General features: G+C 43.4%; 1 protein-coding gene across 1 annotated transcript in view; it reads left to right on the top strand.

The window, feature by feature from the left end:
- Positions 1 to 1358: 1358 nt before the first annotated feature.
- Positions 1359 to 26593, top strand: part of LOC110529653 (calcipressin-2) — a 113784-nt gene continuing 88549 nt past the window's right edge. The window contains exons 1-2 of the mRNA XM_021612052.3: positions 1359 to 1767; positions 6724 to 6941. Of these exons, the coding sequence (XP_021467727.3) occupies positions 6726 to 6941 (216 nt within the window). The 5' untranslated portion in view covers positions 1359 to 1767; positions 6724 to 6725. The remainder of the gene's footprint in view (positions 1768 to 6723; positions 6942 to 26593) is intronic.

Raw genomic sequence — 26593 nt, 5'->3', positions numbered from 1 at the left:
ATCTGTGGAAAGAACTGAAAACTGCTGTTCACAAATGCTCTCCATTCAACCTCACTGAGCTCGAGCTGTTTTGCAAGGAGGTATGGGAAAAAAATTCAGTCTCTCGATGTGCAAAACTGATAGAGACATACCCCAAGCGACTTACAGCTGTAATCGCAGCAAAAGGTGGCGCTACAAAGTATTAACTTAAGGGGGCTGAATAATTTTGCACGCCCAATTTTTCAGTTTTTGATTTGTTAAAAAAGTTTGAAATATCCAATAAATGTCGTTCCACTTCATGATTGTGTCCCACTTGTTGTTGAATCTTCACAAAAAAATACAGTTTTATATCTTTATGTTTGAAGCCTGAAATGTGGCAAAAGGTCGCAAAGTTCAAGGGGGCCGAATACTTTCGCAAGGCACTGTATATCCCAATGCCCCAGGGCAGTAATTGGGGACACTGCCCTGTATAAGGTGCCGTCTTTCGGATGGGATGTTAAACGGGTGTTTTGAATCTCTTAGGTCATTAAAGATCCCATGGCACCTATTGTAAGAGTAGGGGTGTTAACCCTGGTGTCCTGGCTAAAATTCCCAATCTGGCTCTCAAACCATCATGGTCACGGAATAATCTCCAGTTTACAATTGGCTCATTCATCCCCCACCTCCCCCCTGTAAGTATTCACCAGGTCGTTGCTGCAAATGAGAATGTGTTCTCAGTCATCTTACCTGGTAAAAGAGCGGAAAAAAAAAAAAATATTCAGGCCCAGACTACTCTTAAATGCTGAAGCTATTCTGAAATGTGCGTGTGTTTATTGATGTAATTATAGTAGGCCTACAAAGGGCTTCCATCGATCGGCCCCTGAGATCACCAGTAATGGCCATTAGTGGACAGTGGTCTATTGTAATAGTTATGCATCTGCCAGGTCACAAGTTTAGACTTGTTTACAAGAGGAAAGATGCCTGCCTAATGAAATGGTCCTATTGAAAACATTGAGTGAAGATAGAGGTTGATTAGATTAGAAAGTTAGGCTACTGGACACACACTTGAGTGTGTCTGGCAAAAGAGATTTCTTTTCCTGGTGAAATACATTTTAAAAAATGTGACCAACCATTTTTAATAATTTGATTTTTTAAATAAATGATTGATAGCCTGTCATCAAACGCAGTGACAGTCTGGTTATGCATTTCAAAATGGTGATGAATCATTACCTATAGGCCTATAACACATGCATGGCAGCTGTTTCAAATTTCAGTGTTCAATGAACAAACATGCTCAGAGTTCAAAGGGCTAAAATATCCCAGACAACTGCCACCTATGAATGACACCAATCATTAGCTTACCGAAACAAATACGTTTCTTGCACTGGCATCTGATTGTCAAATATCGACTGCACATTATTTGCGTGGCCTATGACCGCAGTAAATGTCATCAGGCATGTTTGATTTGATTCTACATGAAGCCAGCAAACACCACACCAGCCTGCAAGTGCGCGCGAAAGAAAGCGCTGACGTTCATTTGTAGTTATTTTTTTAGACCCTCCGCTCCGGAGTAGCCTAGACTATTGGTCAAATAATGCCCCCTGTGGTGATAGCTGCATTTCATTACTGGGTAACACAAATATAATTTGGATGCAGCAGGCCAGTCATTGGTGAGTCAAGCTGTCTGCAAAAACGTCAGGATAATATCGGCTCGCAGCTGGAATGCAAGGTTGATTCACGAAGAAGAGTTAGGAGGTAGAGGCAACGCTGAAGACACGCCAGTCCGACCGATACACACTGCACATACAGGTAGAGAGAAGCGATGGCGACTCCGGTTTCGCAGATCGCGTTTCTGTGGAAAATTGACAGTGATGCAAAGTGTCGCTTGCGTTGCATTGAAGCTATGGGGTGTGGATAGGGTAAAGTCAGCGGGTGAGAAAGTGCTCTAACTTGCGAGAGAACGAGTTTGAATAGAGGTTAGCCTACATTTGGGATTTTGTTAGCGATGCAACTGTGCTGACCTGCACAATTGGCTGCTTTGAGAATAACGTATGCTATGCTATATTATTTTTCATATGTATAAATCTGTTTAGTTTACCTTCAATTTATGTTGCTTGGCAATTTAGAGGTGATGTTACTCCACTCCCCCAATGTAACCCCTAGGATGCTTTAGTGACATTGACCGTTCTGAGACCGAAATACCAGCTGTCAATGCACTCACCTTCTTTAAACATGATAGACAGTCACCATTGAGTATTTTGTAACATTGCAAGCAGAATGGATTTATTGGTGAATACTGCTGCAATTGAATGTAAGGTTTAAGAATACTTGTCTATTTGTCTATAGACTACTTGTCTATTAATCTTGAATTATTATTATTATTATTATTTAATATTCAACAGCCTCCATGAAAAGTACATGTAGCCTATTAGTATCCGACCTGAGGTGGGCTGTCAGGTATGATTCGGCAGTGCTCGACTTGGACCGAAATAGATGCCGGTACTCGTTTTGGGTGCGGGGCTGTTTATATTAAGGTGCAGGAGCTCCACGATACTTTTGAACTAATATTCTGTAAGAGGAACAGGAGCTCAAGCCATAGAAAATGTGAGGTGCTGGAAGGCTACTCATGTCAAGCGCAGTGTTCGGGTGTTTCTCTCTTTCCCATGAGAACGTTGTGGTATTCTGACAGCAAAAGCGCGGGCCCTCCAGACATTTTCCCCTCTGACATCAACAGGTTGCTCTTGGTTAAACCTCTGCAGATATGACTCATTGAAAGTCTGAACGAGTATGTTTGCCTCATATTGTTGCTTTCCTGTGCGGTGTGGATGAGACATTCCTGATCTAACTGTTGCATAGACAGTCAGTAACTGGTTGGATTTTGTAATTACTGTGATATAAAGCATGCCTTTTCAGTGCTTGTGTCGCATACGGTCATAACATTCAGTAATCAATATCGCACTGCACTTTATTATAGATAATATGAACTATTGAATCCTACATGTTTTTTGTTGTTGTTGCACATTGATACGATGGTACGTTAGTGACCTCATTCATCAGGTGGGTTTCTGAGCTAAAGTTTATCCTTGTCAAGCCATGTGATGCTGGCTACATCACCACCACTATCATCCATATCTCTGTCGGTGCTCTGATAAGCATGTGTTTACCATCCAGCCATGAGGTCAGTGAAATGGAACTAGTGACAATTGAAATATTCTACAATGGGCCAATCAATAATGCCTAATGATTTTAACCATTTACCTCGTGGTTTGTCGAATGTTCCTTGCTGCTTAGTTAGCACTAGTTAGTTTGCAGAACAGTAATTCGATGGTCAATTGATTGTGGTCCATTGGTTGCATTGATAATGAGATAATTGACATTAAGCCTTGTTTATCATTCAGGTTATTTGAAAACTACAGTGCTTAATATATTGAATCTGAATCCATCATATTTAATCTGAAATGATGAGTGAACAAGCATACAGGTGACAGACTGACTGACTGACAGACAGACAGCACATCAAAGGCTGACTCACAGTTCTGAATGCATGAATGGAATACTGTGTCTGATTCATTCTATTCTCTAGGCCTGTTCCACTCTGACTGTCAAACACAGACACACATCCCTTCAGCAGAGACAGACAGCAGAGACAAATGGCTGTGTGTGTGAGCGAAAGAGAGCGCATCCGTGTGTGTCCGAGAGAGAGAGCATCCGTGTGTTTGCGTGCGAGTCGAGAGCTAGCGTCCGTGAGTGTGTGTGTGCAAGAGCATCTGTATGTGTGTGTGTGTGTGTGCGCGTGCTCTTGTTTTGGGCTCACTAACAGCCTTGTCTTAGAACACAGGGCACGCTTCTGATATTGAAATGAAACGAGGCCCTACTGGTCTGGAACACTTCAATTTAATCAGGTGCCCCAGCGATCTGTGCATTTCATTAGTTCTGCAGCTATTTATAGCAGCGTTTACACAGGCCAGGAATGATCCAGACAGCCACTATCTATAGCCTTTTGTGTGTGTTTGTGTGTGTGTGTGTGTGACAGGTGATGGGCTATTGATCCTAAAATAACCATGTGGTGACAGTGCTGGCTTGCCGGTGGACTGGACATGTCGGGGTGTATTAATGATGGGAAGGTGTGACAAGCCCCTTGTTCCTCCACTTCTCCCTATCTCCTTCTCACCTCCACCTCCCTCCCTTCCTCTCTCCACTTTTATCTCTGTTCTACTCCCCTACTCCACCTCTCTCCAACCTCTACTCTACCCTCTCACCCTCCAATCATCCTCTCCTCTTTTCTACCACATCCCTCTCCTCCACTCCTCTCCATCTCTCCTCCTTCCATCCCCATTCCTTCCCCCATTACACCTCTGTGGGAGCACCCATCCTAAACCCATCACCTAATCTTTTGCCAGAATATTACTGACCTGGGCCAGAGATTAACATCTGTTGGCTGGGGTTTAGAGAGGTAAACACTCTCTTTCTCTATTCGCTCTCGCTCCGACTCTTTCTCTCTATCTCTCTATCTCTCTCTTTCTGACTGCCTGTCTCTCTCTCTGTCTGCCTGTCTGTCTCTCAGTGTTGTTCTTTTACTTTCCTGTGGAGTGTTTTAGAAGGCATCAGTAGTTGTGAGAGCAGAGAGAGTGTAAAAAGACTCTATAACCAGTCTGATTAATCAGATCACCATTTCATCTGAATCATGCTAGGTTCACTTTAGATATATGAGAAAATATAGATGGGTAAGAGAGGGAGGGAGGGAGGGAGGGAGAGGTGGGGGTACTGGGGTTCATAACCAAGATGATGTCATAGTAAAACAGCCTGGAAGGTTAATCTCAGAACACATTTGTTATTCTAGGACATGAGCTAGAGATGCAAACCAACAGGACTAGTTGTGTGTATTTAACGGACTGAGTTTGAGCTCCATTATTCAGTAACATCAGTGGTCAGTTAGCCTTCCCATTGAACTGGTACGAAGGACAGTTTGACTGTCCACTTCCTCCACCCTTGAAGCCACCATTACTCTCTGCAAGGATTCATCACAGCATTTGGACTGAGCTCACCTTCATCTCTCTCTCTCACTCTCTCTCTCTCTCTCAATTCAATTCAATTCAATTCAAGGGCTTTATTGGCATGGGAAACATGTGTTAACATTGCCAAAGCAAGTGAGGTAGACAACATACAAAGTGAATATATAAAGTGAAAAACAACAAAAATGAACAGTAAACATTACACATACAGAGGTTTCAAAACAGTAAAGACATTACAAATGTCATATTATATATATATATATATATATACAGTGTTTTAACAATGTACAAATGGTTAAAGGACACAAGATAAAATAAATAAGCATAAATATGGGTTGTATTTACAATGGTGTGTGTTCTTCACTGGTTGCCCTTTTCTCGTGGCAACAGGTCACAAATCTTGCTGCTGTGATGGCACACTGTGGAATTTCACCCAGTAGATATGGGAGTTTTTCAAAATTGGATTTGTTTTCGAATTCTTTGTGGATCTGTGTAATCTGAGGGAAATATGTCTCTCTAATATGGTCATACATTGGGCAGGAGGTTAGGAAGTGCAGCTCAGTTTCCACCTCATTTTGTGGGCAGTGAGCACATAGCCTGTCTTCTCTTGAGAGCCATGTCTGCCTACAGCGGCCTTTCTCAATAGCAAGGCTATGCTCACTGAGTCTGTACATAGTCAAAGCTTTCCTTAATTTTGTGTCAGTCACAGTGGTCAGGTATTCTGCCGCTGTGTACTCTCTGTGTAGGGCCAAATAGCATTCTAGTTTGCTCTGTTTTTTTGTTAATTCTTTCCAATGTGTTAAGTAATTATCTTGTTGTTTTCTCATGATTTGGTTGGGTCTAATTGTGCTGTTGTCCTGGGGCTCTGTAGGGTGTGTTTGTGAACAGAGCCCCAGGACCAGCTTGCTTAGGGGACTCTTCTCCAGGTTCATCTCTCTGTAGGTGATGGCTTTGTTATGGAAGGTTTGTGAATCGCTTCCTTTTAGGTGGTTGTAGAATTTAACGGCTCTTTTCTGGATTTTGATAATTAGTGGGTATCGGCCTAATTCTGCTCTGCATGCGTTATTTGGTGTTCTACGTTGTACACGGAGGATATTTTTGCAGAATTCTGCGTGCAGAGTCTCAATTTGGTGTTTGTCCCATTTTGTGAAGTCTTGGTTGGTGAGCGGACCCCAGACCTCACAACCATAAAGGGCAATGGGCTCTATGACTGATTCAAGTATTTTTAGCCTAATCCTAATTGGTATGTTGAAATTTATGTTTCTTTTGATGGCATAGAATGCCCTTCTTGGCTTGTCTCTCAGATCGTTCACAGCTTTGTGGAAGTGACCTGTGGCGCTGATGTTTAGGCCAAGGTATGTATAGTTTTTTGTGTGCTCTAGGGCAACAGTGTCTAGATGGAATTTGTATTTGTGGTCCTGGTGACTGGACCTTTTTTGGAACACCATTATTTTGGTCTTACTGAGATTTACTGTCAGGGCCCAGGTCTGACAGAATCTGTGCATAAGATCTAGGTGCTGCTGTAGGCCGTCCTTGGTTGGTGACAGAAGCAACAGATCATCGGCAAACAGCAGACATTTGACTTCGGATTCTAGCAGGGGGAGGCCGGGTGCTGCAGACTTTTCTAGTGCCCGCGCCAATTCGTTGATATATATGTTGAAGAGGGTGGGGCTTAAGCTGCATCCCTGTCTAACCCCACGACCCTGTGTGAAGAAATCTCTCTCTCTCTCTCTCTTTCTCTCTCTGTCTCTAGTCATGAAGGGGGATCATTTATTTTCCAACCTGAGAAAAGCCACGTTCTACCAGCGGGTCTACCTTCTGGGAGGAGAGGAGCTGCTGGTGCTGCAAAGCACTGTGGGAGTTTCCACGCTGGGTGACAGCTTCCATCAGATCACCGACTTCAACGACCTACCCACCTCCCTATTTGCCTGCAACGTGGACCAGTCCGTGTTTGAGGAGCAGGATGGCAAGGTAAGGTCAAACCACTCTCTTCCTATCTATGGGGGAGATAGTTGCACAATGTTCCCCCTGCTATTTTCACTCAGGCCTAGTTTGTTCTCATTTGGCAACCCATCTGAGGAAAAGTGTGATTCAAAGGTGATGAAATTGTAAAGGTCACATTGACCTTGTTTTTCCTCCTGGTCCATGCTTCCTCCACAGATCTTGTTATCTACTGTATGACTGTTTGATTCTCATATTCTGTATGACATATTGATTCTCCACGCGGTCCCGTGTGGCTCAGTTGGTAGCGCATGGCGATTGCAGAGCGTCTGCTTAATGACTAAAATGTAAATGAATAAATTAAATAAATGTCTTATTGAGGGCAATTTGTCCTTGGCAAACAAACACAGCAAATATCTCTCTGACCTACTGCACTCCACTCTGTGGATGCCTGGCAGCCATTTTCTCCATTTATCTGGTCTGCTGATGGGTATCATGTCTCTCGGGCTGTCCTCGTACCCCACACTGTCCTCATAAACCACCATTACCCGGGCTCGGCCTGTCAGGCCTGTTATGTCATCCAGTTCCCAGCTAAAGGTCAGATCAGTGGTCGTCCACTGTTTTGTGGCTCTTGCTATGCATTCTTCTGATCACCATCTTGGCAGGCAGTGGTTTTGAAATGTGGCTGAGGAGTCCTAAGGGATGTCCACAGAGCCATATGACTTGTCTGAAGTTCTATCTGCTGTCCATTAGGGAAGGGCTCTTTGAATCTCAGCATCTGAGGACAATGGTCATCTAGACCTTGACCTCTGCTCCCCCTTGTACATGCATAAAACATACATGTGCTGCCATGACAACCAGTATAAGCATCACCATTCCATTTCCCTCTATATAATGAGCCATGCTGAACCTTAACACCAGCCTGACAAGGCGACACCATTCAGTACCTCTGCTTCTGCTGACTGATCTACCAGGAAGAAATCAGCCCAACAGAACCTGGATGTTTCCCTGTCTGTTTTTCTTCCTGATTTGCCTCGCCCTCAAATTGCTTGACCCTTGTTGGCCACGACGACTGAAGCGTAGTTTCTGTTTGTGGACCCTGGCCAGAATCAATTCAAGTTTCTGTGATAAGATTACCTTGATGGAAAGCCCTCCGTAATGAATCATGACTATTTATAGCTACGTAGTGTTATTAGCTTGTTTCTATTAATAGTTAAGTCTGTCTGGGGAGTGGGGATGGAAAATCAGTCAGTCCTAAAGCCCCAGTGGACTGCAATGGAATTTGGAGTGTCATTGTTGGCCCTCTCAGTTCCAAGTTCTAACTACGTGATTTATCTCTGAATGTCCTCGCCGTTGAGGCTCCAGACTGTTTCCAGGACTTGGGGTGAGACACAGCCACTTGTAGAGCTGAAGGTTGTTTGAGCCAGAGCACCTCCAAGACTAATACTAAATGGCTGTAAGGATGGAATCCCTTCCACCTGTGTGCCACAGACCTTTTCCTATAGTCCTTCACTGCTCAGGGCCTTTTCACAATCGATGGTATTGATCGTCAGCTTGGAAATGTCAAGGTACAGTGGAGGAGTCTGAGTATGATTCATAACCAGTGCGACGGGGACTGACTGACATGGCATTGCAGTTGACAGGGAGAGTTCAGTAGACTGACGTGTTGCGCCTTCTCTGTTTTCTTCTACAAGGTTATTTTCTTTGTCCTTTGAATGCTGCAACACGTTCCTGTTGAGAATGTAAGTGGGTCGTTTCACAAAATGCCATCCCTTTTGATATTTTAAGTCAATATTTGTGCACAAATGTTGCATTTTAAAAGCCTGTTATATTAAACAAAGTGCTATAGACCACGTGGAAATTCTAATAAATCAGATTTGTTATACGAATAAAGGCAAAGTGCCATAATTCAGCATTTTGATGTGTCTCAGTGTACCCTCTGTGACTCCTAGGAAGATTTGAACCCACTTAACCCCAAAATGTTTTCTCCATCATGGTAAAGTCATTTCTAAACGTTATTATTTATTTCATGTTATTAGTCATTTTAAGGTCCAAAAACAACAACCTGTTCCTCATTTTAAGGTCAACCCTGGTACGTGAGCTGAACTCTCCTTTTAATATGGTGAAACTACAACTTGTTAAAAATATTTATTTCTAGAGGAACATTGAACATGTGATAGTCAAATCACAGTGTAAAATCAGGTGAGCCGGTTCTACACTTTCTATCATTTTTTGTTTGTTTGTTGTGACGCTTGCATTCAATTGCCCCTCCCTGTTGCACACAACAAGCTTCCATTTTTCCTGTTACAAGGAGATTTATGGCTGGTGTAAGATGAAATCATCAATCCTGTTACTTTATTTGGGACTCATTCAAGTCTTTTTTTTTTCTTTCTTGAGATGGGGGGAAAAAGTGTTTTTTATCCACGTGAACATGTGCTCTTTATGCCAATGTTACAATAAGGTGAAATAAACATTTAAAAAGTAGTTACACTACTCAAAAGGAACGACCCGATTGTGTAGGTTTTAGTGTCTGATAGCAGCTTTAGCTGGGGTGAGAGAACACCTTGGATCAGAAGGGGAGTCTCTGAAAGGCAATGTGTTGGCTAGACCCTAGACTAGTGTGTCCTCTGCCCCATACACTATTACAGCCAGGGCGTTGAAAGGGAGAGGGCTCAGAAATGCAACACCAATGGAAAGTTTCCTCCTTAATGGAAGGACGAAGTTGGCTATTAATGGAATGTCCGAAACAAGGAAGTAGCGGAGGAAAATAGCTGATTAATGGGAAAAAACTGGAGCTGGGGGTGACACCCTGACCGGTCAGTTCCTCTCTGAAGATCCCAAGTTTCCTGACAACATTGTAAGGAATCTAAATGTGAGGTTAGCGGTTATGTAACCCGTCGTTTCTACTTTATATGGGCATATCACTTTTATGTGCCCAGCTACAAGTATGGCCTTTTGCGCCGCATGGATAGTTTACTTAGACTAAGTACTCTGTGTGCGTCGACCCCCTACCCTATGATCCTGTCTGCTGCAAGGTTGGCCAAAGTTTAAGGAGATTAGCTGAAACAGTATCTGGGTAACAAGACACTGTGTTAAGAGTGCTGTATCAGACGGTTGCTCTCTGAACAACATTTATGGGGTGGCGGGAACAGAAAAAGTGCTGATGGTTTTGCAGCAGAAAAGCATTAACATTCCTCCGTCTCCACTTTATTGAGTTAGCCAGCGAGGATACACACAGAGACTTGGGCTTTTTGTTTTGAAGCCTTGTGGTTACAATGCAATATCCATGTACGGGAGTGACTATCAATGTGCAGTTTTAAAGACTGGTTTGACCAAACACAACAAAGTTCCATCCGAGTTAGCACCTCAAAGGTTACGATATACTGTATATGTGAAGATGGCTACACTGTAATAGAATTCCTGCGTGGCCATCTTCAGTGACTGGGTAAGTTTCCTACTCTTTAGGGGAGTTGTTGAGACCATTTTAGAAAACTCAAAGGCATTGTGAATGAATGAGATCGATACAATCTATAATCCCTGTTTCATCTCTGACACTGACTGAGGTCCGGAAAGGGTTTGTCCTGCCTTGTGCAGGTCCTCCCATTCACTGCTTATGTCACTCCTGTCTCTCTCTCTCTCTCTCTCTCTCTCTCTCTCTCTCTCTCTCTCTCTCTCACACTGTCTTTCTCTCTCTCTCTCTCTCTCTCTCTCTCTCTCTCTCTCTGTCTCTCTCTCTCTCTCTCTTTCTCTGTGTCTGTGTCCCCGCTCTGTCCCTGCTGAATTTTCAACACCCGCACCATGCCTGAGCTTTCTCACTTCATGTCCAACAAAACAATGCTTTCTCATCCTCTAGGCTGCAGATGCCTGCTGGATTAAATCCACCGTTGATATTTACTCTAAGTGTCCCTGTTAGAGTTCTTTCCTCACATAATTTTCTCTGATGCGGAGAAGGAAAGAGCTGCTGATGGTCCCCTCTGGTCCTACAGATGTAGGATCTTAATTTGATCACCCTGTTGCAGGATAACTTTCCAACACAGGACATTTTAAACTTGTAATGTGTTTGAGGTTTAAAAAGGCTTCTAAAGTTTGTAATTTCCACTTTGAAATCCCTTACGAAAATGTTTTAAATCGTAACAAAAATGGCCATTAATTAGAATCCACGTAATAATTCATATTTCCTGTTGCTGCAAGATTGTCCTGCTGTGGGAGACTGGCTCAAATTAAGATCCTACATCTGTATAAATATGTTTCTATATCTATAGGTATCTTCTTGTGTGGTTTTAATTTTCTCCTTCATGCTGGACTCCTCTGCACAGCGATGAGTCAAGCATCTTTTACATTATGCTGCTGTGTATAATAGGCTGTGGATTATTGATGGCAGTTCTCAGTCAATCGGTTAGGTGGACACAGCAGTGAGATGTGTTTGTGCTGTTACCCAAGGTTGTAAATAAATCCCCTACTCCAGATATCTCTCCACCAGAGTTTCAGAGAATGGATCAGACTCTTATTGTCTCTCTCTCACCGCTCTCTCTCTCCAGTTCTCGCTCTCTCTGACTCGCTCTTCTTCTCTCTCTCCGTCTCCATCTCTCTCTCTTCTCCCTATCTCCTTAAAGAAAACGAGGAGCCTTTGCTTTGACAACAAAGACCAGAATGCCCTTTAGAAGACATTTGCAAATATATAGCGTAATTGGTTTTCAAAGATGCCAGCTTGTAAGGGTTTGCTGGGCCTTTTTCATTGCTTTCTCTCTCTATAATATATTATGGTAATAGCATCTTGCCAGGATGAGAGAGTTAGATAGGAAAGGTAATTTATTTTCCTTCCCTTCTGGCTTTCTAACTGAAAACGGTTTGTTATTTTATTTCTTCACAATTCACAAAGTATTGCGTCTAATTACACTGGACACAAATATAAACGCAACATGTAAAGTGTAGGTCCATGTTGCATGAGCTGAAATAAAAGATCCCATCATTTCTCCCTACACACAAAAAGCTTATTTCTCTAAATGTGTTTACATCCCTGTTAGTGAACATTTCTCCTTTGGCAAGATAATCCATCCACCTGACAGGTGCTGGCATATCAAGAAGCTGCTTAAACAGCATGACCATTACACAATAAAACAATAAAAAGCCATACTGAACAATAAAAGACAATAAAAGGCCATACTGAAATGTGCAGTTTTGTCACACAACACAATGCCACAGATGTCTCAAGTTTTGAGGGAGCGTGCAATTGGCATGCTGACTGCAGGAATGAACACCAGAGCTGTTGCCAGAGAACTAAATGTTTATTTCTCTTCCTTAAGCCGCCTTCAACATTGTTTCAGAGAATCTGGCAATATGTCCAACCGGCCTCACAACTGCAGACCACGTGTAACCACGCCAGCCCAGGACCTCCACATCCTGCTTCTTCACCTGTGGGATCGTCTGAGACCAGCTGATGAAACTGAGGAGTGTTTCTGTCTGTAATAAAGCCTTTTTGTGGGGAAAAACTGTCTCAGGCTGACCCACAGCTAGGGCCTAATGAATTTATTTCATTTGACTGATTTCCTTATGTGAACTGTAACTCAGTAAATTAGTTTAAATTGTTGTATTTATATTTTTGTTCAGTAGAAATACTTTCACAACCACTCATCGTACTCTGTTTGTTGTGAACAGCAGATCCTCCTGGTGCCGCAGATCCTCCTGTTTTGTTTTTTTCTTCCTTGTTGACGCTGTAAGTTATTCCTCTGGGAGCCTGTGCTGCTCACTCTTGCCTGGAGACACGGTTGAACGGTAATAGAAGTGACCTTCGTGTTGGGGCTGAAGGGATTTAGAGAGCGAAGGGGTGTGTGTGTGTGCGTGTGTATGACAATAGGAGTGACCATCGTGGTGAGCTGAGCTAAAGAGACTGATTGGTACGTTTGGGACTAATAGATGTTGGTCCGCTGTGCACCATCTCACACACACACACACACACACACACACACACACTAAAACTAACACTCATGCTAAATGCACAGTCATATTGTGCTCTCTCTCATAGTCTTATTCACTCATATTATACTGAAGTCACTCACACATCCCCCAGGCACACACACACACGGTAGGCCTACACTTTACCAAACTCATGAAGCTTTAGCCTCAGGTAATGGGAGGAGAGACAGCCATTAACATCCAACCTCCAGCCGTGATTAGTTACATAACACCCTGCTCTACCCTTCAGGTGACAGTATAAGTATCTGACATTCCAGGGCGATTCTAGGTACACCTGGTCAAAAGGATTCTAGTATATTACCGCTTGATTTGAGTGATCACTCGTTAGAGCTCTCTAATGAACCTGTTCTGGGTTCATCGCTGGCTGTCAATGGGCACAGTGCACCCCACCACGCTCTGAGAAGACATAGCAGACAATTGTTTGATATGGGTCATTATCTGAGGCAGCAAAAAAAAATACCTGTACGGGCCCCATTCATCTCGTGCAGACAGTCTCTGACACTTTCTCTGCAAACTTTCAATCAGATTAACAACAAATAAAACAGAGCTGAAATGTCGTCAAGCTGAACAAATGAATGACAGTAGATGAAGAACGCTGTCTGTTTGAGTGGATGTGTGTTAGAGTTGGCGTTTACTGACCGTGGGAAAAGGCTTACAAGAGATCTGACTCAAATCATCCTTGATGGTCTGGTTCCTAATGAAATGACAAATCATTCTAATTAAAAACACATTGCTGTATTTGCTTAGCTATCTCAACGACCTGGGAACAAGTCATTAATAAACTGAATAACAAATCTGTTTTTTATTGTATTTCTGGGGATATCTGAGAACAACTTGCAGTCTGTCTTCTGGGTTGAAAGATTATCTAGCTTGTGCTAATGTTGTTGCAATGGATGATGTGCAGCTATGCGCACACACACACACACACACACACACACACACACACACACACACACACTGGTTAATTATTAGCCTCAGGAGTCCTGTTGCTGTACCATGTCTATAGTTTGTACACAAACTCAGTAACTGCAAACACCAATTCTGTGGAGAGAGAGAGAGAGAGACCTTTACAATTCTGTTTGGTTCATGAAAGCTCAAGAACACCAGACAGCTAGTGATTGAATCAGAATCCTCTCAGGTGCTATGTGTATGCTTCTTATGATGGTGACAAGGCTCTATCTGTTGAGACTGACCTGTTATACAGGTCACATTCTGGATGCGGTCTGCCACAAACCGGACACCTCAATCTTATGTTCCCTTGTACAATAAATCACAAACAAACTAGTATCAACTATACAAAAAATACAAAACTGGTCAATTCTCCATAATATCATGCACATACTGTACTACTACTACCTTGTGGTAGAATAATTAATAATGCTAGGTTTTTCCATCTTCGGTTACTGTGGTATAAAGTGTTTATGTACAGGCTGTGTGTGTGTGTGTGCACGCCTTGTTATTGTCATACCCTGCAATGTCTGTGACGCGAAGGTCACAAGGTCACACCGCGCTGCTGATTCCACAACAAATGCTTCCGGGGGAAGCAAATATGGGACAGCTCTCAAACACACCACACATACTCATCAATACTATCCAGTTATAGACTGCCACAGACTGCCACAGACTGCCACAGACTGCCACAGCTACTCATGGCTTTAGGCTTTTCACGGGGTGCTTCATGATGTAGTATGGAATGATATCGAATCTTTCCAGTAGACAAATATAAGCACCCACCAAATGATTGTATTATTGGAACGTTTTGACTGGAGATAGCAGATGTTTTCAGCTGTAAGGGAGTCATGGTATTGTGCTGGTAGTGGAGAATATGGCAGAGTTTTCAGCTGTAAGGGAGTCATGGTATTGTGCTGGTAGTGGAGGATATGGCAGAGTTTTCAGCTGTAAGGGAGTCATGGTATTGTGCTGGTAGTGGAGGATATGGCAGAGTTTTCAGCTGTAAGGGAGTCATGGTATTGTGCTGGTAGTGGAGGATATGGAAGAGTTTTCAGCTGTAAGGGAGTCATGGTATTGTGCTGGTAGTGGAGGATATGGCAGATGTTTTCAGCTGTAAGGGAGTCATGGTATTGTGCTGGTAGTGGAGGATATGGCAGAGTTTTCAGCTGTAAGGGAGTCATGGTATTGTGCTGGTAGTGGAGGATATGGAAGAGTTTTCAGCTGTAAGGGAGTCATGGTATTGTGCTGGTAGTGGAGGATATGGCAGAGTTTTCAGCTGTAAGGGAGTCATGGTATTGTGCTGGTAGTGGAGGATATGGCAGAGTTTTCAGCTGTAAGGGAGTCATGGTATTGTGCTGGTAGTGGAGGATATGGCAGAGTTTTCAGCTGTAAGGGAGTCATGGTATTGTGCTGGTAGTGGAGGATATGGCAGAGTTTTCAGCTGTAAGGGAGTCATGGTATTGTGCTGGTAGTGGAGGATATGGCAGAGTTTTCTGAAGTATTTGTTGGATAAGAGCAGGGTTTCTTCTGGATCAAAAAATGGCTTAGGTGGTAGGTGTGGATGGGGGGGTGGGCCTGTGGTAATGGGTGTTGGTCTTTCGGCAGGCTGCATTTGGTCCGGGCCCTGGGCAAGAACATTTTAAAGGTCCCTGTCTTGGCAGGGGTGCTGTTTTAAAGTAAATGTCCTGCAATTCTATCCATTCTTCCATGGAGCTGAGAGAGAACAATGCTGTTTTAATCCTAATTTTCCTGCATTATCTTTGTCCATTATCTCTTCAACATACTTTCTATCCGTTTATATATTTTTGTCCCAAACATTATTTTCATTTTTCTACTGTTTGGGCCGAAGTGGCCTGCCCAAGACTTGTCTACGCACACATGTGTGTGTGTGTGCATGTGTGTGTGCGTGTGCGTGTGCTGGCAGCTTCCTGCCCTGCTCCTGTGTGAGGGAAAGTAGATGGAAATATCCAGTGAGTGAGCATCCCTCTGGCCCAGGGCTGATAGCCAGACCATAATCACCTCCACAGAGCAGCGACAGGAAGTGGCTCGCACTCACAACCTTCACCTCTGGGAGTTGTGTGTGTGTGTGTGTGTGTGTGTGTGTGTGTGTGTGTGTGTGTGTGTGTGTGTGTGAGCTCTCCTAGGTCCTGAATAACAGCTTCCTGAGACAGACATACAGTATATCATATTAACACACACACTGATGCACGACTGCACACTATACACACACACATACTGACTCTGAGGAGGAGCTGCCATTCACAGCTCCTAACTAGTTTCCATAAGACTGTCTTTTTGATAAGGATATGTATTTAATTGTCTTTTTGATAAGGATATGTATTGGCTGTCTTTTCGATAAGGATATGTATCGACTGTCTTCTTGATAAGGATATGTATTGACTGTCTTTTTGATAAGGATATGTATTGACTGTCTTTTTGATAAGGATATGTATCGACCGTCTTTTTGATAAGGATATGTATCGACCGTCTTTTTGATAAGGATATGTATTGACCGTCTTTTTGATAAGGATATGTATTGACTGTCTTTTTGATAAGGATATGTATTGACTGTCTTTTCGATAAGGATATGTATTGACTGTCTTTTCGATAAGGATATGTATTGATTGTCTTTTTGATAAGGATATGTATTGACTGTCTTTTTAATAAGGATATGTATTGATTGTCTTTTTGATAAGGATATGTATTGATTGTCTTTTTGATAAGGATATGTATTGACTGTCTTTTTAATAAGGATATGTATTGACTGTCTTTTTAATAAGAATATGTATTGATTGTCTTTTTGCTAAGGATATGTATTGATTGTCTTACCTCTTGTGATTGGATTTGTGCAGTAAAACCCTCCAATTTAGTAAAATGTTGTTTTGAGTGTCCAAAGCTTTTTAATATTTAGAGGCAGAGAATGAGAGAAATACAATGAGAGAAATATGGAGACAAGCCAGGGTGGGAAGAGTAAGAGAGGGAGGAGGAGATATGTGTATGTGTTCTTGGCTACTGTCGCACATGGCAGGGTGTTGCTATGTGTCATCACATCGTTAGACTCCGGCCCTGCAGGGTGACTGGCGATGCCTCTGGGCCCTGGGGGGCACAGTCACAGATGCTGGGCCACAGCCCTGACAGGCATGAAGCACAAACAGGCATACACAGACACACGAATGCATGCACACAAATGCACACGCACACATACAGACACGAACCCAAGAATGCACGCACTCATGCACACACACACACACACGCACACGCACGCACACACACACACACACACACACACACACACACACACGCCCCTACCTAGTTTCCAACCACTTAGGCTACCAGCTGTGGATCAGGGAAGACGCTGTGGGGCTGTCAGTCAGGCTGGGAAGAGAGGTGGATGGTAATGGGGGGAGGGAGGGAGGCTGTGGGGGTAGGGGTGAGCCTATCCAACCCAACCCTGCTATGTTCTTGTTGTTGTAACATTGTAAAGCCATATCTTTCTGGAGCCATGCCATTCTGTTTCAGAGCTCTGTGGAATGCATTCTGGGCCGGAGCACCAGGTGGCAGGCTTGTCTGGAACAGAGTTGGCATGCTTTACTGGTCACCTGAGTAGCTCTCGCAGTAGATAGCTGATCACCTCAAACACAGAGATCAACACAGCTCTGATGCTGTCATGTAAGCTCATGTAGACTGGATCAAAATGGCTTCCTCCTGAAAGACTGTTTAGCACTGGGTTTTATAGAACCGTCTGATAACAATTTGTAAGGAATGACAAATACATGTGGTTCAGTCCTAATGCCAAGCCATTTAGTCATGTTGATAATATATGTTCCTCAGAGTCTAGTGGAAACTCCCTGAGACCTCCTGTATAGAAAGGGAGACATGGGGAAAACATAGACGCTGTGGTGCACATGGAGATGCGCTGTGTTTCAGAGTATGACACGGCTGGGAAATAGATTAGGGTTGTAGTTCTGCTGGACTCTCTGTAGCTATGTTCAGGCAATTGGATTCCTTTACAAATGACAGCCCATGCTCATGTAGTTCTACCTGTGATGGGGAGTCTACCGAGCTAATAGCTCTGTGGTTTTACAGTATCCCAAACCATTCTGTGGTTTATTTGTCCATGGGAAAGATTTTATTTGAAGTCCAGGCTAGGATCCAGATTGGATTGAATTCCACTAGTGTTTGTTGTTTAAGTCCAGTGTGTTCCTGCTCTGTGTAACTCAAAGGGCTGTGTTGTTGCTCAGTCAGTCACTTATCACAATGAGGAGGAGCATTGCAACATCCGGCTCCAGGCCCCCGACATGGATACAAGTGGAAAATCTATAAATTGATGAATGTTGGGAAGGAGAGAGGGAGAGAGGCTGATGGGACCAGCTGGATGCAGCTGTGCTGGAGGAGTGTGTGTGTGTGTGTGTGTGTGTGTGTGTGTGTGTGTGTGTGTGTGTGTGTGTGTGTGTGTGTGTGTGAGTGAGCGAGCGAGCGAGCGAGCGAGAGTGAGTGAGTGAGACCAGGACGTACTGTACAGTGCAATGGTCTGACCTGCCCTCTGTGCTTTGTGGTGTAGTGTAGACCTTTATTAGCTGTGAAGTAGCAGAGGGACCGTTTGTTTTAACTTTACCCTACAATGGCCTTTAACTGGTCACTGTTGTCACTGCTGAGAGAGAGAGACCGGATCCATCCAGCCAAGGATAATCAGGCCTATTGAGCTGGACTACAGTGATGATGAGTCTGGTAGTGTTATGGAAATCTCCTGCAACATCATCTTACATGCTCAGGTTGGGTTAGGAACATCATTCTCAGTAGCATGTTATAAACTAGTTCCTCACACCATTCATTCATGTAGCATTACATCCGGTCCTGTATAGCCAGGCAGACAGGCCCTGGGGGGATGCAACAGTATGACTCATAGAGTCTCTGTGGGTTAGCCCAGTGTAAGACAAGGGTACAGGTAATAGGTAGGCACCAGGGTATATTTAGCTACTGAACTGAGACCTGAAGTCAGAAATAGCCTCAGAATGGAGGGGTTCTGCAGACTTCCTAGTAGGGAATGCGTCAAATGCTTGCATAAACATGGTGACTACGCAACAGCTTAGCCATTGAGTGCAGTTAAATATGTTTCTGTGCTTATTCACATTTAGCTTTGTGTTATCTGGCCAGGCTGGCAGACTTACATTTAGCTTTGTGTGTTCTGGCCAGGCTGGCAGACTTACATTTAGCTTTGTGTTATCTGGCCAGGCTGGCAGACTTACATTTAGCTTTGTGTGATCTGGCCAGGCTGGCCAGACTTACATTTAGCTTTGTGTTATCTGGCCAGGCTGGCAGACTTACATTTAGCTTTGTGTGATCTGGCCAGGCTGGCAGACTTGCATTTAGCTTTGTGTTATCTTGCCAGGCTGGCAGACTTACATTTAGCTTTGTGTTATCTGGCCAGGCTGGCAGACTTACATTTAGCTTTGTGTTATCTGGCCAGGCTGGCAGACTTACATTTAGCTTTGTGTTATCTGGACAGGCTGGCAGACTTACATTTAGCTTTGTGTGATCTGGCCAGGCTGGCAGACTTACATTTAGCTTTGTGTTATCTGGCCAGGCTGGCAGACTTACATTTAGCTTTGTGTGATCTGGCCAGGCTGGCAGACTTACATTTGGTGTCAATGGAGGATTTGGGCAAAAGTTGGTGTTCTGTTTCTTATCTAAGTCTTGATGTAGGCCTAAAGCCTCAAGAAAAATATTGAGTGATACCATAGTTTGCCGCATCAGTTAGGTTGATGATGTTCACTGTATTTATCTGTGGGAACTTGGGGCAGTGTAATATAGTACGTCAGACACACACACACACACACACACACACACACACACACACACACACACACACACACACACAGGGATGTTTTCAGAGTTACATGAACACTGGGACATGAATAAACACCCATTTAGCATTTACTTTGTCTTCAGCCCTGCCTCATCTGTAAACTCTTGAAAGCTCAGCAGCCTCCACTTGATTTTATTCCAGTTTATTTTTCCACGTCGCACAAATGCTTTACGAGTCTTGACAACCCAGAGCAATTCCTTTTGTGTTTATCCAAAAGCTTTCTGCCGGCTCGATAAATCAAATGTTTTGTGAGGTTGTTTCGTTTTATTTTCTTGTCAGTTTGTCCCAGCTAATTTATCTACCTCTTTTCCGTCTGGAAATACAGACAGTCCACCTTATCTTAATAAGTCGTTTACTTAATAAGTACATCACTGATGGCTTTGTTATGGAAGGTTTGGGAATCGCTTCCTTTTAGGTGGTTGTAGAATTGAACGTCTCTTTTCTGGATTTTGATCATTAGTGGGTATCGGCCAAATTCTGCTCTGCATGCATTATTTGGTGTATTATGTTGTCCTCAGAGGATATGTTTTGCAGAATTCTGCATGCTGAGTCTCAATTTAGTGTTTGTCCCATTTTGTGAATTCTTGGTTGGTGAGCGGACCCCAGACCTCACAACCATAAAGGGCAATAGGTTCTATAACTGACTCAAGTGTTTTTTGCCAGATCCTAATTGGTATGTTGAATTTTATGTTCCTTTTGATGGCATAGAATGCCCTTCTTGCCTTGTCTCTCAGGTCGTTCACAGCTTTGTGGAAGTGACCTGTGGCGCTGATGTTTAGGCCGAGGTATGTATAGTTTTGTGTGTACTCTAGGGCAACGGTGTTTAGATGGAATTTGTGTTTGTGGTCCTGGCAACTGACCTTTTTTGGAACACCATTATTTTTGTCTTACTGAGATTTACTGTCAGGGCCCAGGTCTGGCAGAATCTGTGCAGAAGATCTAGGTGATGCTGTAGGTTCTCCTTGGTTGGTGACAGAAGCACCAGATAATCAGTAGACACTTGACTTCAGATTCTAGTAGGGTGAGGCCGGGTGCTGCAGACTTTTCTAGTGCCATCGCCAATTCGTTGATATATATATGCTGATGAGAGTGGGGCTTAAGCTGCATCCCTGTCTCACCCCATGGCCCTGTGGGAAGAAATGCATGTGTTTTTTGCCTATTTATACCGCACACTTGTTGTTTGTGTACATTCATTTTTTAATGTCGTATGTTTTTCCCCCAACACCACTTTCCATCAATTTGTATAGCAGACCCTCATGCCAAATTGAGTCGAAGGCTTTTTTAAATCAACAAGCATGAGAAGACTTTGCTTTGTTTTGGTTTGTTTGTTTGTCAATTAATGTGTGCAGGGTGAATGCGTGGTCTGTCGTACGATAATTTGGCAAAAAGCCAATTTGACATTTCCTCAGTACATTATTTTCACTGAGGAAATGTACGAGTCTGCTGTTAATGATAATGCAGAGGATTTTCCCAAGGTTGCTGTTGACACATATCCCATGGTTATTGGGGTTAAATTTGTCTCCACTTTTGTGGATTGGGGTCCTTGGTTCCTTGGTTCCAAATATTGGGGAAGATGCCAGAGCTAAGGATGATGTTAAAGAGTTTTAGTATAGCCAATAGGAATTTGTTGTCTGTATATTTGATCATTTCATTGGGGATACCATCCACACCACAAACCTTTTTGGGTTGGAGGGTTTTTATTTTGTCCTGTAGCTCATTCAATGTAATTAGAGAATCCTGTGGGTTCTGGTAGTCTTTAATAGTTGATTCTAAGATTTTGTCTTTGATCATGTATATGTTTTTGCTGTTTGTTCTTTGTTATAGAGCCAAAAAGATTGGAGAAGTGGTTTACCCATACATCTCCATTCTTCGTGTTGTTGTTTGTTGGATTCTTCAATTACATTGAGCTGATTTCTGACGTGCTGTTCCTTCTTTTTCCGTAGTGTATTTCTGTATTGTTTTAGTGATTCACAATAGTGAAGGCGTAGACTCAGGTTTTCCGGGTCTCTATGTTTTTGGTTGGACAGGTTTCTCAATTTCTTTCTTAGATTTTTGCATTCTTCATCAAAACATTTGTCATTGTTGTTAATTTTCTTCGGTTTTCTATTTGAGATTTTTAGATCTGATAGGGAAGCTGACAGGTCAAATATACTGTTAAGATTTTCTACTGCCAAGTTTACACCTTCACTATTACAGTGGAACGTTTTGTCCAGGAAGATGTCTAAAAGGGTGTCACGTTCTGACCTTAGTTATTTTGTTATGTCTTTGTTTTAGTATGGTCAGGGCGTGAGTTGGGTGGGTTGTCTATGTTAGTTTTTCTATGATTTGCTATTTCTGTGTTTGGCCTGGTATGGTTCTCAATCAGAGGCAGCTGTCAATTGTTGTCCCTGATTGAGAACCATATTTAGGGAGCCTGTTTTCTATTGTGTTTCGTGGGTGATTGTTTTCTGTTTTCTGTTGTGTGTCTGCACCAGCTAGAACTGTTTTCGGTCGTTTCTCTTTGTTAATTTGTTATTTCGGTGTTCATTAAATAAATATGGACACATACCACGCTGCACCTTGGTCCTCACCTTCTTCCACCGACGACGACCATTACAAAGGGATTGAATTTGTTGTTGCCCAATTGTTTTTTGGTAGGTTTCCAAACTACATTCCTTCCATCTATAGCGTTTCTTCATATTATTCAGTTCCTTTCGCTTTGATGCCTCATGATTGAGTATTGCTCTGTTCAAGTAGACTGTGATTTTGCTGTGGTCTGGGGTGTCAGTGGACTGACTGTGAACGCTCTGAGAGACTCTGGGTTGAGGTCAGCGATAAAGTAGTCTACAGAACTACTGCCAAGCGATGAGTTATAGGTGTACCTACCATAGGAGTCCTCTTGAAGCCTACCATTGACTATGTACATACTCAGCGTGCGATAGAGCTGCAGGAGTTGTGACCAGTTTTTGTTGGTTATGTTGTCATAGTTGTGGCTAGTGGGGCATATGGGGGAGGGTATGCGTCACCACAGTCAGGGGAAATACTTGCGTTTACCTGCTGTATGGTAGCAGGGTGGAAGTCTTTTTGTGGTAGCAGGGTGGAGATAACCACTTGTGCGTTGGGGAAAGTAGAAGCTTTTTCAATCACTACCTTGAGTGCTGTGGCCACCCTTTCCTGCTCTGCTCTCAGGTCGTTTGTGCCTGTGTGTGTTATTATGTGGCTGGGTGACCCTAGTTGGTCCTCAGAGGTCTAGGGGGCGCTGGGTGTTTGGACATCAGGGTTTAGACACGGCGTTGGGGGAAAATATTATTTTCTTGTATATATTTCCCATTTGAGTCCATAAGGAGTACAATCTGTGTCTTGTTTGTCCTCAGTGGGTATGGGGCGGTTGTCAGGAGGGCTATCAGGGTGGCTGACAGGGTGTGTGCTCAGAGGGGGTGAGACCCCCTTGGCTTGGGGTTCTTCATTTGTCTGTCCCACTGTGATGTCGACGCTATGGTCAGGGGTGGACTGTTCTGTTATGGTGTCGAGACTTTTCTCGGAAGCTCAGGTGGGCTGTTCTGCTGGCTTCTCTGCAAGGGTGGCCACCTCTCTCTAGTAGGTTGTTCTCTGTCACACGTCATCCCCTCACCCTCTCCTCCAGCAGTCTGATCCTCTCCTCTAGTGCTCAGTTCTTCTCCTGCTCTTTCTCCTGTAGATGTTGTCTCACTACAGTCCAGAGTGCAGATATGTCTCTCTCCACCAGCTTTCCAGGTCTGGTTAAGGGGATGTTGTTGTGCTGGACTGTTGTCTGGGTCTGTGCTGACTGGAGTGTAATCACCTGCTGTTCCAGCTCCACCTGCCTTACCTCCAGCTGGGTGAATTTAACCTTCATTTCAATGAGGGAGTAGTATTCTGTGCTGGGAGGTTGACTTTCAGCTTGGGGTTGCTCGTCTGTGGTGTTATATAATGAAGAGGTCTGGTCTGACCCGCCCGGGGTGGGGGTGGGGGTATCTTTCTCAAGGGAGAGCTTCTCCTGCTGGGCTAATTCTTTGATTAGGTGAAAGTCCAGCTGAAACTGTTTGGGGTTGCCCTGTACCAATACGGTTCCAGATTTATAGAGATTTATATTAGCTGACTCAGAGTCCTCATTGTCTAATATCCTAATATCTAATTTAATCTAATCTAATTTCATTTCTAATTTCCACCCCTCGTTAACCCCCCCCCCCTCTTAACAGAGAGGTAGTGTGTTAATATAGCACTGTGCCATGCCAGGGGATGGTCTGTGTGGAAGATTAAGTTGCTTATGTTCTCATTTTTATAAGTCAGCAAAAAGTGTCTCTTGATTTTCCATAAGGAGCTCCATTTTGCACTATTTTCTTGCCTCATCATTTTTACATACAGAGGGTAATGTATTTTATTTACCTCTGAACTGCAGGAGACAGATTCAAATCCCTCTGCATTTGGATGGAGTAGCCTGTTTGATTCTCCTGTTGTCACTTGACACGTCAGTGCTAATTGAAGCTGTATCTCCTTGTCCTAGCAGGCTTGGTAGTCCATCTCCTTGTCCTAGCAGGCTTGGTAGTCCATCTCCTTGTCCTAGCAGGCTTGGTAGTCCATCTCCTTGTCCTAGCAGGCTTGGTAGTCCATCTCCTTGTCCTAGCAGGCTTGGTAGTCCATCTCCTTGTCCTAGCAGGCTTGGTAGTCCATCTCATTGTCCTAGCAGGCTTGGTAGTCCAACTCCTTGTCCTAGCAGGCTTGGTAGTCCAACTCCTTGTCCTAGCAGGCTTGGTAGTCCATCTCCTTGTCCTAGTAGGCTTGGTAGTCCAACTCCTTGTCCTAGCAGGCTTACTAGTCCAACACTCTAACCACTAGGCTACCTGCCGCCCCATGATAGTCCAACTCCTTGTCCTAGCAAGATTGCTAGTCCAACTCCTTGTCCTAGCAGGCTTGGTAGTTCAACTCCTTGTCCTAGCAGGCTTGGTAGTCCAACTCCTTGTCCTAGCAGGCTTGGTAGTCCAACTCCTTGTCCTAGCAGGCTTGGTAGTCCAACTCCTTGTCCTAGCAGGCTTGGTAGTCCAACTCCTTGTCCTAGCAGGCTTGGTAGTCCAACTCCTTGTCCTAGCAGGTTTGGTAGTCTAACTCAGCATTCAGTCCTAATAATGTCAAATATATCATTGTAATGTATTTCTCTTCTTGGCTTTTGAATATAAAATATGGCTTCAGACTAAACATTACTCACTCAGTTCCAGGTTGGATGGTGTTTTCTGTTTGTTTGCCAGAGCATTTGCTGTATAGCTTGGGCCTTCCAGGTAATTCCGTAATTCTGTCCAAAATCAGGTTGCAGGTTTTTGAGTTTTGATCTGGAGTGAAGGTTATGCTGTGGAGGGTAGAATCCTGTACATGTCCCTGCCTAAAAAAATCTAAGTTTATCCAACTCCAAATCTATATTTTTCCAATAACATGCTGAAAAATGCAGGAGCTCACCTGCTCATGACCTCTCTGTCTCTGTCTCAGTCTCTGTCTTCTCTCTCTCTGTCTCTCTGTTTATCTTCTCTCTCTCTGTGTCTCTGTGTGTCTCTCCATCTGTCTACTCTCTGTGTGTGTCTCTCTGTCTCTCTGTGGCTCTCCATCTTCTCTCTCTCTGTGTCTCTCTCTCTCTGCTTATCTTCTCTCTCTCTCTTTCTCTCTCCCCCGTCTCTCGATATATACTCTCTCTCTCCTCTCTCTCTCTCTCTCTCTCTCTCTCTCTCTCTCTCTCCCGTCTCTCGATATATACTCTCTCTCTCTCCCGTCTCTCTATATACAGTTGAAGTCAGAAGTTTACATACACTTAGGTTGGAGTCATTAACTCATTTTTCAAACACTCCACAAATTTCTTGTTTGTTTCTTTGTTAAACTATAGTTTTGGCAAGTCAGTTAGGACATCTACTTTGTGCATGACAAGTAATTTTTACAACAATTATTTACTGACAGATTATTTCACTTATAATTCACTATTTCACAATTCCAGTGGGTCAGAAGTTTACATACACTAAGTTGACTGTGCCTTTAAACAGCTTGGAAAATTCCAGAAAATGAGGTCATGGCTTTAGAAGCTTCTGATAGGCTAATTGACTAATAGGCTAATCATTTGAGTCAATTGGAGGTGTACCTGTGGAATTATTTCAAGGCCTTCCTTCAAACTCAGTTTTTTTTGCTTGACATCATGGGAAAATCAAAAGAAATCAGCCAAGACCTCAGAAAAAAAATTGTAGACCTTCACAAGTCTGGTTCATCCTTGGGAGCAATTTCCAAACGCCTGAAGGTACCACGTTCCTCTGTATAAACAATAGTACGCAAGTATAAACACCATGGGACCACGCAGCCGTCATACCGCTCAGGAAGGAGACGCGTTCTGTCTCCTATAGATGAACATACTTTGGTGCGGAAAGTGAAAATCAATTCTAGAACAACAGCAGAGGACCTTGTGAAGATGCTGGAAGAAACAGGTACAAAAGTATCTATATCCACAGTAAAAACAAGTCCTATATCGACATAACCTGAAAGGCCACTCAGCAAGGAAGAAGCCACTGCTCCAAAACTGCCATAAAAAAGGCAGACTATGGTTTGGGGACAAAGATCGTACTTTTTGGAGAAATGTCCTCTGGTCTGATGAAACAAAAATAGAACTGTTTGGCCATAATGACAATCGTTATGTTTGGTGGAAAAGGGGGAGGCTTGCAAGCCGAAGAACACCATCCCAACCGTGAAGCACGGGGGTGGCAGCATCATGTTGTGGGGGTGCTTTGCTACAGGAGGGACTGGTGCACTTCACAGAATAGATGGCATCATGAGGAAGGAAAATTATGTGGATATATTGAAGCAACATCTCAAGTTATCAGTCAGGAATTTTAAGCTTGGTCGCAAATGGGTCTTCCAAATGGACAATGAC

Source organism: Oncorhynchus mykiss, chromosome 8 (genome assembly GCF_057628025.1).
Source record: "Oncorhynchus mykiss isolate SJ-2025 chromosome 8, ASM5762802v1, whole genome shotgun sequence".
NCBI lineage: Eukaryota > Metazoa > Chordata > Actinopteri > Salmoniformes > Salmonidae > Oncorhynchus > Oncorhynchus mykiss.
Note: the sequence above shows the minus strand (reverse complement) of the source record. Positions and strands in the feature narration are given on the sequence as shown.